The sequence below is a fragment of the Artibeus jamaicensis genome, unplaced genomic scaffold (genome assembly GCF_021234435.1).
Source record: "Artibeus jamaicensis isolate MK-2021 breed Jamaican fruit bat unplaced genomic scaffold, CSHL_Jam_final scaffold_833, whole genome shotgun sequence".
In the NCBI taxonomy this organism is placed as follows: domain Eukaryota; kingdom Metazoa; phylum Chordata; class Mammalia; order Chiroptera; family Phyllostomidae; genus Artibeus; species Artibeus jamaicensis.
In genome coordinates this window covers 27,105,605-27,125,052 of record NW_026522056.1, presented here as the reverse complement: position 1 = coordinate 27,125,052, position 19,448 = coordinate 27,105,605, and the positions used below count along the sequence as shown (strand labels likewise).

The 19,448-nt window shown below is 44.1% G+C and overlaps 1 protein-coding gene across 3 annotated transcripts in view; it reads right to left on the bottom strand.

Annotated features, from left to right (window-relative positions):
- Positions 1-19,448, bottom strand: part of VEGFC (vascular endothelial growth factor C) — a 353,484-nt gene that overhangs the window by 70,044 nt on the left and 263,992 nt on the right. For 2 of the 3 annotated variants that reach the window (XM_037146548.2, XM_037146549.2), the window contains exon 1: positions 3,223-3,652. The exons of the other annotated variant lie outside the window; for it this stretch is intronic. In XM_037146548.2, coding sequence (XP_037002443.2) covers positions 3,223-3,369 — 147 coding nt within the window. In that variant the 5' untranslated portion in view covers positions 3,370-3,652. Of the gene's footprint in view, positions 1-3,222; positions 3,653-19,448 lie in introns of those variants that run through there. 3 annotated transcript variants of the gene reach the window in all.

The following is a 19,448-nucleotide window of genomic DNA, read 5'->3' as shown; positions in this document are numbered from 1 at the left end:
TAGGATGGTGGCTAAAATGGCATATGCCTCAACCCAAGCCCAGAGATTTGATGGACGTCAGATTAAAAATAAAAACAGAAACAAAACTCAAGACCTCTAAGGAATTCTGCTGCAATCAGCACACAGATGGGATTTTGAAAAACATCACCGCTGATGAATTTAAAACAGTAAATAAAAAACAATCAAGTACAAAAGTATGCAGATTTATAAACAGTGGAGGGAGGAACTCTGGCATACAGCACACTAGCTGTCATTATTATGAAGTTTTCATGTGATAGACACCATAAACTGTATTTTACAGTAACTAAAAATAGCTGTTACTGTTATTAATATTAAGCTAATCCACTTCCTTTCCATGTAAACTGTCAACGTAGGGATGTTTGAAGTCCTTTGTGTAAAACAGAAAATAAGATGTTACATTTGTTTATTCAATAATATTTCATGGTCTGGATTATTCGTTCACTTAGTGGACACGGACCGTAAATCTTGTGTGAAACTTGGTCTTTAACATAGGCACCTGCGATGTAAAAATGTGCTCTCCCTGCGTTTACTGCTCTGAAAACATAGAAGGGTCTAGGGGTTTATGCCCCCAGTCCAACCTCTTTCTAGAATAAAAGTCCTGCAGGTTTATGCCCCCAGTCCACCCCCTTTCTAGAATAAAAGTCCTGCAGGTTTATGCCCCCAGTCCAACCTACTTTCTAGAATAAAAGTCCCGCAGGTATGTTTCATATGATGTAATTCTTCCTTCTGTTGTTCTCACAAACCAACTCTGCCTCACCTCATGTTTGCAAATGACTGTACACAGTAATCTAGTGCTTTTTGCAGTTTGTTTAGTGTGATGAGGACTTTAAATAGTTTCTTTTCCCTCGCCATGTGTAGTTAATTTTAATTATACAATAGGCAACACTGTGCTCACCTTACTTTTCTGATGCCGACTGATCCTTCAGAGAGACCCTTGAGGATTTCTGAGTAAGTCATACAACCACAGATAACTAGAAAGAGGAACCTAATAAATTCAAATGTAAGTGGAGGACCAAGGATATCTTGTTTCCATCTGTGATTTTACCTCCAATTTTCTGAATAGCTCTGGGGGTGTGGTGAAGGATTGGATGTCGAATCTTGGTTCATAGCTAGTGAGTTGTTTTGTATTTTTTTAATATTAAAAAAAGCTTTCCAAGCTTTTTTGGTAATTTTGCTAATTTCCAAAAATTACCAAAATTTGCCTTTATTGCAGGTTATGTATATCTAGGGTCTTCTATTTACCTTCTGAAATCGCTTCTTGGGGTTTACATAGTTCACAGAAAAGAAACCATCAGCTCCTCTCTAGGGCTTAGAAGGAAAGGAGGCGATTGCTCAGGCCCCTGGGGAGAGTGGTGGAGCCTGGAGCACGCCCCCTGCAGGCGCACTGAGGGCGTGTGTGACACGTGCCTGTCACCCTCCACTCAAACACTGGGGACGCTGCAGTGCAGGCAAGTGGCACAGAGCCTCGCGGTCCTTGGAACTCAGAGACTTCAAGTGATGCGTCACCACGTGCGAAAGAGTCCATACCGCCCACAGAGCACCCACCCATCCTCACCGTGCTGGACATAAAAGGGTGGTAACATATGAAAAGGGAACTAAAAGGCATAAAGGTTTTCCTGACAAAGGGAAAGCTTGATTATATCACACATGAAGACGACTTGGACAATTCAAAATAAATGAACTTTTATCATCCAGCCACGCACCTACACATCGTTCTCTCTCTCTCTCACACACACACACACACACACACACACACACACACACACACACGTGCGCGCACTTTTTTTCGGGCTTGTCCCAGCACTGAGCGACTCTCATTAGGGCTCCTGGCTTATCAGGAAAGGCTTCTCACTTTACCCTTTACTTCGCACCGTCTTCCTCTGACCCGAAGGGAGCTACCACGGGCATTGCTTTCAATGGTTCGACTTTGCACAAACAGAAAGTGTCAGTGGGTCCAGTGCTACGTTTTGGTGACATTTAAGAACAAGGACGACATTCGCCTGACAGTAGTTACAGATACACATGTGCCTTAAGAATCATCTTACAATTCACCCAATGCATTCTGTCCTGCAGTTGATGCATACTTTGTTTTTGATTCAACAGGTTTTTCCTTGAAAATTTTTCCCTGAAAATTTAAAGGCAAAAGTAGTCTGGGTCTTAAAAAGAAGTCTTTGCAGTCTTAAAACGTCTTTCAAAATATAATTGTAGAGGCTATTTAATTTCTGCACATTGAGCACATGTTAATCAGTAAAGTCACCTCCAGGTTGACAGCTTCCTCTCTCGCCACCAGTCGAAGCCCAGCAAAGCGGTCCAGGTCGCGGCAGGGGACCGCGAGCTTAGGAAGGGAGGCTTCCCAGAATGTGTCCAATGGGGAACTTGAGGAGTTCAAGAACCCGAGTCGGCAAGCGTATGTTCCATCCTTACGTCAGACCTGGACTTCTTAGGTAAATATACACTCTTTCACGGGAGCAAGTAAGAAGCAAAAGTACACAAACTACTCTTTGCAAATCAGAATGTCTCCACACTCTCTTGGAAACATTTTTAGGCAAAGAGTTAAAAACGTCACATATTTTTTTAAAAACCCATCTTACTTTTCAGAATTTTAGGACCCGATTTCAGAAATGCAGAGTTTATTAAGTTGGAAAGACATGCGCGATTATGACCTGGGGTCTCAAGTTCTACCAGTTTTCCTACAAGGGACTCAGAGGTCCTAAGCGCTCCAACCCGGTTACTGAACTCCTCTCTCCCCCACTCTCTCTGAAGCTGCGCACCGCACCAAGCGCTCTGCTTTCCCGGGACTGCGCGGCTACGCGCCTCCGGGGGCTGCGTCCCGGCCCCGGGGCTGCGTGTTTCCCACTAATCTGTCGGGGCCAAAGAGCCACGCGACCCCTGTGAACTCCGTTCTCCGGGTCCGCGCTGATTCGAGACCCACTGGGCGCAGCGCGGGGATGGCTCTCACGGCGGTTCCGCGACCTCTGTCTCCAGGCAGCTCCCTGGGCCCTGAACTCCCGTAACTTGCTTTTCTACTTAGGAACAACTCTGTGTGACACCAGGAGAAAATTCTTCTCTCAAGAAGCATTAAGTCCGCCTGGAAACTTCGGATCCAGCGGACACAAGGTGACACCGAACGCACACGCTCAGCCTGGGGTCCTCACCCCCACCCCCTCCCGCACCCGACCCCAGCGCGCGATCCGCACCCACCTGGGTCTCGCCCTCCTCCGGCTCCGCGTCCGAGAAGCCGAGTCCCGACTCCAGGGCGGCTGCGGCGGCAGGCGAGTGGCTCGGACCCGGCAGCAGCGCGGCGGCGAGCAGGGAACACGCCAGGGACAAGGCGCGCAGCTGGCGCATGGTGGACCGGCCAGGGCGCAGCGACGCGCCGCTCGCCCTCCGCCCGCCCCAGAGCCCAGCGCTGACCCCCGAGGGCGAGCCGCTGGCGGCCTTCGCGACGTCGCACGTCGCCGTCCCAGCCACTGCCGGCGAGAGGCGACGGGGTCAGGTACAGCCTCACAGGAAACCGGACATCCGAGCTCCCCGCGCGCGCTCGGGGCCGGCGAGGTGAGGCCGGGGCGAGAGCGGACGGCTCCTCGGCCGGCGTGGCTGCTGGTGCTTTTGGGAAGGAGGGGGGCCAGGCCGAAACCCCCACCCCCGCGATGTTCGGCCCCTCCAACCCCCCGGGGCACGCGTCCCCTCCTCCCCGCCCTTCCCAGGAGTGGAGCGCGCCGGGCGGCCGCGGCGGGCGGCGGGGCGCGGGGCGGCGAGGCCGAGAGCGCGGGGCGGCGCGGCGGGCGCAGGGCAGGGCATGGCTGATGCGCCCTCTGCCTGCGCTTATGTGAGAGAAAGGCCGAGGGAGGGAGCGTGCCGGGCCCGGCCGCCCTCCCCTTCGCTCTTCGGCGGAGCGCGCGCCCTCCAGCTCCCAGCGCCCTCGCCTCCTCCCGGGCGCCCCACCTCCCACCCCACCTCGTCCTCTCGGGTCCCTCCCTCCCGTCCCGGGGCCGCGGCCCGAGGAGCCAGTTCAGTCCCCGGTTTGGCGGACAGCGGGCCCACCAGTGAGGCGACGCGTCCACACAGTGGCAGCGGGAGAAAGTAGCTCATGGGGAGGAAGGAGCCCCTTTGTCCCGCGCAGCCCTGGTGTCTGTCAGACTCCGGCACACTTGGCCCGGGGCGCCCAGCTCAAAGTTTGGAAATACACCCGGAGTTCTGGAGGGTCCCAGACAAAGTCAGCGCAATGGCGGGGACCCCACCGGTCCCGGTGGGGACGGAGGGGCTGGCTCTGTCCCTTGGTCTGGTAACTTCGCGCTGTCGGTGAAGCGAGTCCTCTGAGTGCAGTGAGGGCCGCGGAAACACCAACTTCGGGCCCAAATCCTCAGGAACAGTGAAGAGACACAGGGTCACTTTCTGCAAGAAGTTAAGTTTAAATAAGAAAGGGGCCGATAAAGAGAGAGACATGTGGCCAACAGATTGTACGAAGTGACGTCTGCAAAAAAGCGACTGCCTCTGCCCCTGGGAGCATCACCCGGGGGCCGCATGGTGCTGACTGTGCCGGTGGTCTCCGCGGGCAGAGGGTACAGGTAGCAGAGGACCAAGCCGCGAGTTTCCCCGCTGCTGGGGAAGAGATGAAGAGGCTCCCTTTCACTGCGGAGCTACTTTAGAAACGCAGATCATAAACGTTTAAATGGAAAGGAGACCTTCCTAGTCTGATGGAAGTCCCTACAAGTTCTGGCACTCCCCTTGCCCATCACTTACTTGTGGGCTTAAGTAACTCCAGGGACAGGGGCCCTCTGGTCGATGGGCTGCCCATTCCCTTCACTGATGGCTAAGGTGGCTGAAAAGCGTTGCCTTTCATTTCGTCCTGGCTTTTGACTTCTGGACTTGACATGATAAATCTGACATGATAAATGTCCATAGTTTTGAAAAATATGTTATGTGCTCCTTGTACTAGCTGTCCTCCCAGGGGGGAAAAGTTTTTTTTTTAATAGGACAACTCCTAGTTCCCTCATCAGCCATAATCTAATTTTAACGTGTTCTTCATTTAGCATACTGCTCTCGATATGACTCAGTAGGCAAAGTCTTCCAACAGGCATGAAGAAAGGGTCTTCCTCGTCCAGACACTAATGAAATTGTTGATTCAGTGCAGATCGAGTTGACTTTCTGGCAGCCCGATCAGAACTAGATTAGAATGTTGACTCACGTAACATGTAAAATCGACTGAATTCCTCAATAATTTTCCCTGGGTATCGCTGTTTAGTCACATCTACATTGCCCTCCTGCCTTTGTGAAGTTGGTTGACTGCATCCAAGATGTGGGCTTAGACATTTATCTTTATTAAATCTATCTCCTCAAAGTCACTCCACCATCCGAGCTCCTTGAAATGTGTGGGGGTATGGATGCTGCCAGGGTGGGGGTGGGGTGGTAATTCCTCTTGCTTTCTTTCTGCTCTGTGCGCTTTTGGTCAATTTGCCATATTCTTCTTTAAAACTGATCAAGAGGCCAGCTGAGAACTGACCGGGGAAAGATTTAAGTAGAAGTTGGTGCGTCTTTTTAACCATCCCCTATTTTGGGGTTTCTCAACTTTGATCGCGCTTGGAATACCATAAAGCGATTTTAGGGGATTAAAAAGTACAAAGGGGAAGTTTCATAACAGCCGTGGGGATGTTTACAAGAGTCTGTATTATGTCTGGAGGGTGCTGGGCTTCTCACAGGATCACATCGTAAGTTGTATTGATGGAGAACCATTATGCCGTGTACTTGAAGCTGATATACGATTGATTGCCAGCTGTAATTGAGTGCACACCTGAGCAGTATCAGAGATTCTGGATTGGCTGATCTGGGGTCATCCATTTTGGATCTGCCCACTTCATCATTTAAATCTAAAAGCTTTTATCTTCCTATTCCTCTTCTTCCGTGCAGTAGCTTCTATGGCCCCTGTCCCAACACTCCGCCACCAGCCTCCCATCCCTTGTAGGCAGCCAGAAACCCTGGATGTTAACCAGGTCAGAACAAGACCCCGCAGGTGGAATTTAAGCCCTGATCATGGTCTAAGCCGAGAGTGATTCTCAAAGACTCTCCAGAGCCTGTGTATGATAGGCAGAACTTTAGACAGCAATGTGCTCAGAACATGTACTGCAGGGTTTCTGAATATACATCAACCTATTTATGTGTTTTCAGGGACCAAGAAAATGAAGTGGAAAAAGCTCTATGAACTCCCTGAGTATGATTTGAGAGACCCCAAGTTCTATAATAAAACCAGAGGAATTGGAAACGACTATAAATACTGGACGCCATGTTTGGAAACCACGCCCCCAGACAAACAGAGCAACACAGTGGGGAACAGGCTGCAGGGGGTGGGCTCTGTACCAACTTAAGAAAACATGTGGACTGAGCTCTTAGAGTACAGGCGACTGCAGCTCCTGCCTCACTCTCTCCGAAAGGCCCTAAGTCAGAAATAGGGGATTCACCCTACACTCAGATACTGGGATGGAGAATGTTCACATCCTTGAGGAGTGAAACTAAAAGGGAATAACACGGAAGTGGGAATCCACACAGCTGCTCCGGTCAAGTATCAAGCACACCAGTTCCCAACGACCCTTCAACGCTCAAAGATTCACGCTGAGAAAGGCTCTTTGGGATGCGACACCTGCTTTGGAGCATTGAAAGAGTTATCGAAAAACAGCACCTGAGGATGATTGCTGGTCCCTTTGGAAGGGCTGCTTAGTTTCACCGGAAGACTCCAGGTGAAGCTTGCAAACATTTCACATGAAATCTCCCACCCGAAGCAGGACAAATCGACTGCTGTGTGTTATCAGCCCTAGTGAGGCAATTTTATTAAGGCGGCCAAGGATGTCTCCAGGGGCATGTTCCACCTGTACCGGACTGAACCTGGTAACTGGGCAGGTGGCCATGGACAGGAGCCCGAGGCTAAGGCCAAGCGCGACCTTGTGGACACTTACAAGCTCGCTCGTGCGCTCACTCCTTGCTGCGAGGTTTGAGTAGCCTAGTCAGTGCGTGCTAGTTTTCAAGGTGGAACAAAACTTCTGTTTGCTGGAAAGGTATGGTTCTCACAGTAGCAAAAAAAACCTTACTTGTGTTCCAATCCTGACTCTCCACTAGTACAGGCATTCTTGTGCATGGTTGGTTACAAGCAAACGTCACAAAGCCTTGCTGTTTGTTCAGGAATGTTCTTGTCCCTAACACTCGCAATCCTGGTGAAAAGCAGAGACAGTCGGTGGTGTTTTTAAACTGATCGCAGAGGAGCGATCATTGGCTTTACCATTGAGAACACAGCACAGGCCTCCCTGTAAGGTTACATATTCGGTATCTGTGCCCCGGTTTTGGGCTCTGCCTCCCTTTGGGCAGATGCGGCAGAACATCCCATGGGAATCACGCAACATAATCAGTCTTACCACCAACAGGTACGAGTGGTATTTCCTCCATATCCCCCCAAGCAGCCACTGTGCCACCTAAAAAAACAAGAGGCTCTGTCATCTGGAAAAGACATCATTAAAAATGCCTAGGAACCCCAATGAAGAGGAAATCTTGGGGTTTTGGCCACTAGAACAGCAATGAAACTTGAGAGAATGTGAGAGAGTGGATACCTAGAAGCATGCATCCTGGCTAGGAAAGACAAAACGTTTAACCCTCTGATAATGACATTGACATTCCTTTGGGAGATTTAAAATCAGGGATTCCTAAGAAGTCTTGAGAAGCCCACAGTCTTTGGATGGTGGGAGCTTCCACCACAGAGCTGGGTGTCCAGGTATAGGAAAGGCCAGGGCCACCCTGAACTTAAGAACTAATTTAGATGACAGGGGCCAGGCTTGATCTGTGTGTTTGGGGATTCTTTCTCCTTAGCTATTTTTTTTTTTCATGATTGTCAGCTTAGGGTTCTGGATGATTGACCAGTGATGGTTGTCTCTTAACCACTGAAAAGCCAAGGACTCCACCTTGAATACTGCTCCCCCCCATCTTTCGTCACCCCCTGCAGTGACTCCAGTGCTGGGAGAAATGTGCGCGTGATTTGTCCAAAAGAAACAGTAAAGCTCTGTGTTTTGCACACATTTCCCTAGGAGTGCTCACCGGCTGGTGCCAATCCTTTGTTCTGAAATACTGGGTTTCGCTCAGAAGTGGACTCAACCGTGAATTGGCATGTCGTGTGGAAGAGAACGCAACCAAAATCAAAACCCCGTAGAAAGAAAGGTTTCTGCTTCCCTTGCAACCACCCTCCAGGGCCACTTCTCAGAGATAAGGTCTGTAAACAAAATTGCAGGGAGGAGAGTGGGGGGGGGGGGCAGGGAGCAGATGGCTTGTGTTTAAGGCCTGTCTCGAATTTGCAGATCTCACACACAAGGCCCCTCTGGGGGCTGCCTCTGGGCTGCCTATCAGATCTGCTGCGGGTGACCTTTGGCGAACCTGGCTTCTCCAGGTGGGGTTTCTGTGAATGTTAAATTGGTTAATATGTGTTAATACAGTTAAATATAACTGAAAAGACTGCTCGGCACGCAACAGTCTCTCAATACATTGTGGATGGAGCATGACGACTAATTACAAATACTGATACATTAATCTTTATTTCTTCCTTATGTTTATTATATTTTTTCTGTTTTTTTAACCTTGTATTTAAATGATTATTCAAATGGGTAATAAAATTCCAATATCGACTATCTTTTCTTAAGCACTTTGAACATTTCTGTTATTTATTTATGTATGTATATATGTATGTATATATGCTTATTATATATGCTTATTGCATTTTTCCATTACCATTTATCCCCCATATACCCTCAAGCCTTTTGAAAATTTTAATTCATTATTTTTCTCTACCAGATAGTGCTACCAACAAATCTGAGAATAAATATACGTTATAGTGCTGAGAATATGGTCACTAGGTGTGTGGCTGGGTTTTAATGCATCTGGTACTCCTGGCACTCTCAGGACACAGAAACTATGACCCGTGCGATGTAAATGGGGAAGCGGAACTGTGGGGAAGGTAATTACATTGTTCAGTGATGTAGGGCTGGAGTCTGGAGGCCCTGGGTCACAGCGGTCTAGTGCCAGGGTCCAGGAGCTTGAATACTGCCCCCTGCTGCCTCTTTGAGGATGTTAGGATGGTTTTTCCTGGTGGATAGTCTGCCGTTTCTTGTTGGAGAATTTTAGGGTGTTCCCTTGTCTCCCTGCCGTTGGTCTTTCAAAACCCACATCTGCCTGTGTTTCTCTCTTGCTGAAGCCCCATCAACAGCTCCTTATCGCCCAGCAGATAAGACGCATGCGTGTTTGTGAGACTGTTCTCCACAGAAGGTTCTCCACTCTCCCCAGCTTGCTCTGTCTCCAAGTGATATTAAGTCACATGGAATTCCTTGAATAAGCTGTGCCTTTGTTAATGTCTAGCACATCTTAATATCCTAAGACGTGTTTCCTTAATGAAGAAATAGGGCTACGATTTTGTATGTTAAAATATAAACAGTGGGATTTCGGCTCCTGTTAATGGTGGGTTGGCTTGGGTAGGCTAAGCCTGCTGCAGATAACAGTTACAAAACTGGTCCTGTCCCCTAACTCCCTGAAAACCAGAGCTCTTTGAAGTCACTGCGAGAACTGCCAAAACCAGACAGAAACTGGGGGAGTGTCTACTCACCAAGGACAAACTAAAACAGACCTGCACAGGACATGCTAATGGAAGGCTGTCAGAGTCGAAGGGAATTACACGTCCGGTAGGAACTTGGACCCAAAGGAAGGAATAAAGGTCACCAGAATTGTAAGTCTCTAGCCAGATATGTAAATATTTAAGAACACATAAATACACACATACATAATTTATTCATTAATTTCATTAACACACCAGTAAATTGTGAGAGATTTATAATGTGAATAGTTGTACCATATAAACAGAAATAGCACAAATAATAAATGGGAATAACCATGTTTTAAAGTGAGTTCTCTTCATGGTGTGTAAAGCAGTATAACATTAACACTAAGTTGACTGTGTTCATTGAAAGATGCGGACTATACTCTCTACAGCAGCCACTTTAAAACTAATGCAAAGCACTGAAATGTCCATTGAGGAATCAAAATTAAATACTATAAAAGAATCAAATTTCCCCCAAAGAAACCAGAAAATGAGGAACAAAGGAGCAAAAAACAACCAGATAAGACGAAAAGAAAACAAATAGCAAAATGGCAACGCTAAATCAAATTGTATTAATAATTATATTAAATGTAAATAATGAAACATTCCAATTAAAAGATGAAGATTTTCAGATTGATTATAAAAGCAAGATCCAAGTATATATTTTTCACAAGAGACATGCTTTAATTACGGACACAAACAGGTTGAAAGTTGGAATTTGGAAGAAGCTACGCCACACAGACTCTAATAATAACAAAGCTGGAGTGGCTGTGTTATATGTCGGGGAAAATCAGCTCTGAGATGACAGGTTTAACCAAAGGTAGAGAGGTAAGTCGCAAATGGCAAAAGTATCAGTGCATCAGCAAAACAGAACAGTTATACTTATGTATGATTTTAAAAGCTTCTTTAATATACATGAAGGGAAAACTGACAGGCCAATATGAAAACAGACAAATCCAGTTATTGTTGAAGATTCCTACACCCTTTTCAGTGGAGCGAGTAGACAAAAATAATGAGTGATGATTGATACACAAGACGTGAATGACACCATTAACCATGTTGGCTTATTGACACTATTAAATATATGTACATACCATATATATACACACACATATATATATACTAATATTTCTCTAACAACTGCAAAATAGAAATTTTTTATTTGAACATAGAACACTCACCAAGATAAACCATATGCTATAGCCCTAAAACATTTATAAAATGTCTCAGTATATATATATTTATATATTTCAAAAGATTGAAATCTTATAGGTATGCTCTTTGATTTTAATGGAAATAGATGGGATATCATTAACCATTGATATATTAAAAAAGAAAAGTCCCCAATATTTGGCAATTTAAAAAAATACATTTTATAAAATCTCATAGGTCAAAAAAGAAATTAAAAGAGTAACTAGGAGAATAAATGAACAAATCGTGGCATATTCATACCATGGAATTCTACTCAGCATTAAAAAAAAATTACTGATCCATGGACTAGTGTGAATTATTGTCCCAGGAGCCTTCCAATGAAAGCAGCTAGTGTAAAAAAATTTTTTAAATAAATTCTAAGATTCCATTTATTTGAAGTTCCAGAACAGTCAAACTATGTAGAAAAGTCGGAACCGTGGCCCGGGGGATGGGAAATGTGTGAGAACAGAACCACAGACGTTCCCCAGGGGGTGGGGCTGTTCTGGGACCTGTATCACATGGGTGTGGGTTACATAGTTGTACCCACTTATCAAATTATACTGCCTAGATTCCAGTTCTCTTTTTGTGGATGTAACATACCCAAAATAGACCTATAATAATAATAATAGTCATTATCTTACCCACAGAATAATTGTCATTGTGATGAATAATATGTGTGGGAAATCAAGGCATAGATCTAAGAATGGCAGAACTTTTATGATTGCTGAAACTGAGTAATGACTGGTGGACAGAGATGTTTTTTATATTGTTATGTTCACGTTGTATATGCATGATGCTTTCTATAATTAAACGACAGATAACATATAAACAGTGAAAATCTCAGGCTTCCCACTTAGCACCATTCAGTACCAGGATCATGAGAAAGTTATTCTCAAATCAATACAAGAGAACCTGAAAGGCCCTTCACCGCTAAATCTCTTCTATGGGTCTAAATATTTTTCTGTGTTGTTTAAGGAAGCTGCTTTGTGGCTGGTGAGTTGAGCTACAAATCCCAACAGTAACGACAGAAACTAAATAATCTAAGGATTTACTACCCACAATTATTTTGAGATATTTGAGAATAGACCACGTACATTTTATTTGCAAATTCGCCTGTGCTTCACCCAACATTTCATGAAGCTAAGTTGACCATTGGAAAAGTTCTTATTATACTTTTCCCCATTCAGCTGAGGTTAGTATATGTAGCCATTGTGAATGGTGGGTACCCATTTCACAGAAATGTACCCACCGTGAATGGCTATGCTCAGAGGCACGACGTTTATCCTAATGCTCGGGCCCTCTGGGAGTTTCCTTCTGGTATGTGATTGAAGCAGACCACACTGACTTTCTGGTTCCTCACAATGCAAATGATTGTTGTACATCTCTCTTCCGGCAGATGTTCAATGGAAGGTATAATGCCAGTTTGCAAATTTAGTAGTAGTTTTGTGGTTTTTGATTTCTAACCATTCATCTTAAGCTTCAGCCACCACCGCCACTTGGTTCCTCCTGACGAAGGACTAAATTGTGACTTACCTACCAAGGACCCACCATAAATAAAACAGGCATGTGATAGAATCGAAACTAAATGAGCCTCAGTGTGGGCAGCTCCTTCTGCATGCATCTGACATATTAGAGGGCCACTTATGCTGTCTTTGGGGGGAAAAAAGGCAAACAGTTCTTGCTCAACAAAAGCCAAAGTTAAAAATCTCTAGCCTGACATACAACCAGAAGCCGTGAAGTTAATCCAGTTTTCAGGAGTGGTAACATATTAACTCATTATTATCACACAGCTTCCGGACAATGTTCAGTTTATCAGATTAGTTACTTAGAGAGACCAGGGTGCTGAAAAGTTAGGCTAGAAAGTTAAATTTTAATGGGGGGAAGGCAGGATAAGCCTAAAGCCACTTTAATAGGTAATAGGGAAATGTGGACAATCAGAGAATTATTTGTGGGGCCCGGGAAGGGTGATGGAAAGATTGACTCAGGGGACTGTGTGTGTGTGTGTGTGTGTGTGTGTGTGTGTGTGTGTGTGTACAGAGATGGAGATGTTTCGTGACAGACTTTTAAAAACGAAATTCCTCTTGGACTCAGCAAACAACAGCACATAACACATTTGTTTTAAAGAACCACACTGGAATTTTTCTTCAGGCTTACTATTAGGAAAACACATCATTGGCCAAAGTAACTGGTTCCTTTTTATCTCTTGGTCACTATGAATATTTCATCAGATGGCGTGTCTGTGTTTTCTCTGCCTGCTGTAAAGCTCATTGCCAAATATTCGACCTACCTCTAGCAATGATGACCTAAATGATGTATTATCGGCCAGGCTTTTCCTTAGCGAGCTTCATATTGTTTCCCTCCCATTGTTTCCCCTTTGTTCCCTCATCCTCCTTGGCCTGCTCTTAAACGGATGGTGCACGTCAGGGTAGGTTTTTAGCGTGCCTGAGTCCATCACCTCTTACCCCTAAAGATATGCCTTCTGCTCCTCGTTCTCTCTGAGGACCACACCTTGGACTTCGCAGTCAGATGAAACCCTTACGCCTCTGATGTCTTACATGTTCCACGTGCTCCATCCTGGCTCCCTGGCCACATGGAGGGCACAGCCCCTCCAGCCCTGCACTTGCTCCCCTGAGCCCCTCATTTCTGCCCAGTCACCTTGATTTGCTGAGTAAATGGTGCGAGTTCAAAGAGCCATGTCTAAGGTTGGTTTAAGGAACACACACGTCTTGCAGAACTAAATATTGCTCCCTGGAATGTGGTGTTTGCTCAGAATGGGAGCTTTGACTGTGTGTTTTGTCTCCTCTTTCCCAGTAGACCCCAGAGAGACCTGCCCCACACCACGGTACTCCGAAGGTGCTCAGACAGGGCGACATGCTGGGCAGGCTTCCCTTGGTTTCCAGCTGCCGGGTGCCTCTGTTCTCGCCTGCTGGGGGGGTTCCATTCTCAGCTCAGGGTTTTGCGTGGCAGGTACTCAGCCGGCTCCAGCATCCGCATTTCCAGCCCAGTTCCATCTCTTCAGCTCACATATTTCTTCCCTCTTACTTGATTTCTCCAGATAGTGTGGCCTCTGGCTGCTCTTTGTGCATTTTCTCCCTTGCTAATGTCTTCACTATCAAGAAGTTAACCTCTGACAGCACCATCCCTTCACCCCTGACCTTCACCCCTGACCTTCACCCCTGACCTTGTGCTTTGTTGCTGGTGCCAGCCCCTCTCCGTCAGGTCTTCATCTCGCAGGGGAAATCTTAGTGAGCTTTCTTGCCTACTAATCTCTTGGGATTTCCTCAAAGGATGGGAAAGGGGATCTTAATCTCTCTCTCAGGAGCAGTCCCTTGCTCTTTTGCCAAGGCTCCTCGCACATTCCCAGTGACTCTTGGGCTCTTCTGTATCCAAGGAGTGGGGCTTTGTCAGCGCCAACAGTGTGCCCCTGTGGGCTGGCTGCCTGGCCTGCATTGTTCTTTTACACGCGATGGATCAAAAATCTTACACTCTGTGCTCCCAAACCATGCTCCATACAGTCCCTACCTCCCTGGGCATTGCCTTTTCTCTTCAAAAAGACTGAGTGTTAGGTTCTGACATGTGGTTTTTCTTTTTTATTGCTTTCTCTTTTAAGTTTATTTCTAATGATAGCTGGAGACATTTGATTTTTTTGTTGATTTAAAATACATGTTCTAAAATAAGATCTGGGTTCTTCTTATCTCAAAGAAAATGAATTTGAACAAAAGCAGCCACTGAACTGTGAAAGCAGGACACGTTTTACCCCTGGGCCCTGAATGTCATTGTAACTGGAAAAACCACTCCTGCCATCAATGCTGATGCTTTGTGACAGTTCAGTATGAGGATGATGTGCCTGCCTCCCTGTGACTATTATATTTACTCTTCATGTGCACGTCCACAGAGGAAATGGGTAGCTGTCCCCTGCAGGTCACCCCAAGGATGCCTTTATCTGCGAGCTCTGGGGAAGAACTTAGGGCATTTCTCCTGAAACCCGATTTGGTGACATCCATGGTTCTGGACTAACCTGTGAATTTCACATTAGGTTGCTTCCTGTGGGTGTAGCAAGCCAAGGGAACAGCAGAGATGCCTTCAGCCCTTCCCCCTTGAGCTTCTGAACACAAAGAAAGAGTGGTGTTCTGTAAAACAGCCACCGCTGAAACATCTGAGCTCGATTCTCTTAGTAAAGGTCCAGCAAGGAAAACTAATCTGGTTTTCTGGACACTCTGCTCTCTTGTTCCCAGACATCTTTACATCCCATTTTTGCCTGAGAGTCTCTCAGAGACAAAACCATGGTTCAAAGCGAGTCTTCAGTGATACAAACACAGTGGTCTCGGATACATCAGCATCACAGTAATTGTGCTCAGAAGTGAAGATGAGCTGAACATGGCCAAGTGTTCCCCGAAGGCCTTCCCCCAAGTGGCATTAATAATCATGAGGCCCACGGTCTTGGTGGCCCAGTCACTGATACTTTATCTGCAGGAGTGATCACGAGGCAGCCCTGTTAAATAACTTTTAATATTAGTGACTCAGTTTAGAAAACAGAGGAACTTGTTCTATGCATGGCTATTTTCTATAAAGTGTTCTATAATGTGTCCTATAAAATTGAACATTCTCTCTTGACTCGAGTAGGGTGTTAGTAAAATGACAAATAGCTCACAGAAAGCTTTGATGGACTTATACCTGTATAGAGATTTTGCTTAGAGAAGGTCTGAAAAAGTGGTTCAGTAAAAAAATGAAAAAGTCTGTCCCTTTGTGAAAGCAACAAAAATCCTAACAAAAACTGTCAGAATCAACAATCTTGGAAATCTGGAATCTAACCAATAGCTTGCAGCAACCAGTGGAATGCTTAAATCAAGAAAAAAAGTGGTTGATTCTCAGTTAGAACACAGTATTGTGTGTGGTGTTTGAATTTGCTCTGGTCCCATTCCCTACTCACCACCATGGCTGTGACCTTGAAGATAACAGGCCACATTCCTTGTACAGATGTCAGGACTAGAGAGAGCAGAATGGACCTTATTTGCAAAGAAAGGAACTTTGAGGGTGAGGGATTTTTTTTCTTTTACCTTGTATGGTGGTTCCCTGGAGAACTAGCTAAAAGGGCCATGTTTGTCAAAAATATTTATAGACAAATGTATTATTCACTGCTGCCTGGGCAGTGGAGGAAAGTGGAGGTAAAACAGACTAAACAAAGCACTTAGGAGGAAAGTGTGAGGAACGGGGAGTTTTGGGGAGTGGGGACTTTAAAAGTCTGACATATTCCTGGGGTCTCTAAGGCCATGCACATGCCCAGAACTTGACCCTTACTGGCTCAGGAAATACCTGAGAATGCCCCAACCTCTCACCTCTGGCTGACCTTCAAGCTTGGTACAGTGGAAATGAAGGCTAAGGTCAAGTTCATACTGCCTCACTGACAGTTAGACACACAGAGTGAATCTAAAAACACTGTCTAAAACAAAGGGTCGCCGGTTCAGTTCCCAGTCAGGACACATGCCTCGGTTGTGGGCCAGGTCCCCAGTAGGGAACACATGAGAGGCAACCACACATTGATGTTTCTCTCCCACTTTCTCCTTCCCTTCCCCTCTCTCTAAAAATAAATATATAAAATATTTTTAAAAAATTAAAAAATAAAAACACTGTCTAGTCACTGGCTGACCCTTAAACTTATGGGAGAGACACTTCAGTGACCAAACATAACAAAGAATAGAGGTTTTACAAAATTAGCTCATAAAAGTAACTAAACAAAGATCAACAACTACAATATCTAGCAGAAAATGAACCCTGGGGCAGGGAGAGAATCTGATTTCCAGAGTTGTCATATTATAATATTTTAAATGTCCAGTTTTCACAAAAGCATATGAGGCATACAAAGAAACAAGGAAGAATGGCCAATACATGAGAAAAAGGAGGAATTAATAAAAACTGCTCTGACAAAGTACAATAGTGGAATTTCATACAGAAAGACTTTAAGTCTTTCATACAGAAATTTCATACAGAAAGACTTTAAGTCACCTATTTTAAATATTTGTTCAAATATGTAAATATTTTCTTTATCTACTTGTTCAAATAAAGAAAACCATGGCCAAAGAACTAAGAGAGGTCATGAGAATGATGTTCCACCAAACAGAGAGTATCACTAAAGACATATAAATTACTAAAAGAAAAAAAATGAAAATTCTGGAATTGAAAAGTACAATCATTAAAATTAAAAATTCACTGAAAGGTCTCAGCAGCAGAACTGAGCCAACAAAGGAAAGACACAGTGATCTTGAAGACAAATCCTAGTTGGGATGTCTAGCCTGCACAACCGAAAGAAAAAAAAGATAATGAGCAATGAACAGAACATAAGAGACCTGTGAGAGGCCCTCAAGCACAGAAGCGTAGGTAGAGTGGGAATCAGAATCCCACATGAAGGGAGAAATGGGGGCAGAATAAATACTTGAAGAAGTAATGGTAGAAAAAAAGACATATAAACAAACTTCCAAAAACCAAAACAAGGAAAGAATCTTGAAAACAGCAAGAAAGAAGCACCTTGTCACATACAAGGGAGGAGTCCTCAATAATAAAATAACATTAGATTTTGCCTCAAAAATTTTGTAGTCCGAAAGGCAATAGAGAGGTATATTCAAGGTGCTAAAAGAAAAAAAAAACTGTCAGCCAAGATTTTTGGTAAAATTAACTTTTAAAATTAAAAGATGAGTTAAGACATTTCCAGATAAACAATAACTACCAAATGCCAGAGTTGATTGCTAATAGAACTGCCCTACAAAAAAGTGCCAAAAGGAGTTTTGGGGGCAGAAATAGAATACTACACAGTAAGCTGAATCTACGTGAAGGTATAATGAACACCAGTAAAGGTAAATACATAGATAAATGTTGAAGTCAATTATTAATGTCTTTTGAGTTTGTAATTCATATTTTCTGGTACTTCATAAAAACAATTACATAAAATAATTATCCATCTATATTTCTGGACACACTGTATAAAGCTGTAAACTGTGACAATAATAACATATAGGGGGAGATAAAATTCATGTGGACAACGTTTTTGGACTATGGAAACTAAATTGGTATTAATTTGAACTGGATGGTAATAAATGAATACATTAATCAAATGCCCAGGATAATCACTAAGAAAATAACACATAAATATATACTAAAGTAAAAAGCAAGGGAATTAAAGTTGTACACAAGAAATTGGTACACAAGAAAATATCTATTTAATGGAAAGAAAGAATGGAGAAATCAAAGTACATAAACATAGAAATATGCATGTCAAAGACTAAGTCATGGAAAATAAACATGGAAATGGCAGATGTAAATACTCCCTTCTCAGTAATTACATTAAATATAAATGCATTAAACTGTCTAGTTAAAAAGCTAAGCTAGCAAATGGATATATAATAATCCAAAAATATGCTATCAAAAAGAGGCTTATTTTCATTTCAGAGATGTGATAAGTGGACTTTAAGATAAAATGGCTGTAAAAGATAAAATAGATTTAATAGCCTTTAAGATAAATTTTTTTCTGAGATATAAAAGGACATTATATGATGATGAAAGGGTCAATTGCAGGAGCTGTAACAACTATAAACACTCATATACCTAAATAGAGCCCCTAATACAAAAGCAAAAACTGACATGGTGAAGGGAAAAATAGACAATTTAACAATCGTCAAAAACCTGAATACTCTAAATAATGGATAGAATGAGAGAGGACATCAGCGAGGAAGTTGAAACTTGCACAACTCTATAAGCAAACAAAACCCAAGGACATTGACAGAACACTCACCACCAGCCGCTACACAACCTTCTCACGTGTACGTAGAATATTCTCTGGGGTTAACCATTATCTTAGACCATTAAACGAATCTCAGTAAATTCAAAACAATTTTAATCATGCCAAGTCTGCCCTCTGAGCACGATGAATAAAAGCAAAAACTTCACAAACATATGAAAATGAAACACACTTGTTAACCACCAGTTGGTCTAAGAGGAAATCAGAAGTAATGAGGACCTATTGGGTATGTGGTTACTTTGGGGAATGACGGTTGCCCACTTGGAATGTACCATAAACCACGGAGATGGCAGACACTTTCCCATGGTTCAGACGTTCTTGTGTTCTCTTAATAGCTCTTACCCAGAAGTGTAAGAGTTGGTACATGGTAGTTTCAGCCTCAGTTTCCTCAGGAGCCTCCATACTGCTTTCCAGAGTGGCTGCGCTAATCTGTGACCTTGCCAATGGTATATGAGGCCTCTCTTTTTTCTACATCCCTCTCACCACGCTATTTCTTGTCTTTTTGATAATAGCCATTCTAATGCATGTGGGACAGTATCTCATTATGGTTGTGATTTGCATTTTCCTAATAATCAGTCACGTTGAGCCAGCTACTCCATGCACCTCTATGTTCATTGCAGTATTCAAAATAGCTAAGACACAGAAAGAGCCTAAGTGTCCATCAGTAAAGCATTGTGTCCAACAGATAGAGCATTAAAAAGGTGTTAATGAAATATTACTCAGCCATAAAAAGGAATGAACTTTTGCCATTTGTAACAACATGGACAAACCTTGAAGGTATTATGCTAAGTGAAATAAATAAGGCAGAGAAAGACAGAAATACCATGATTT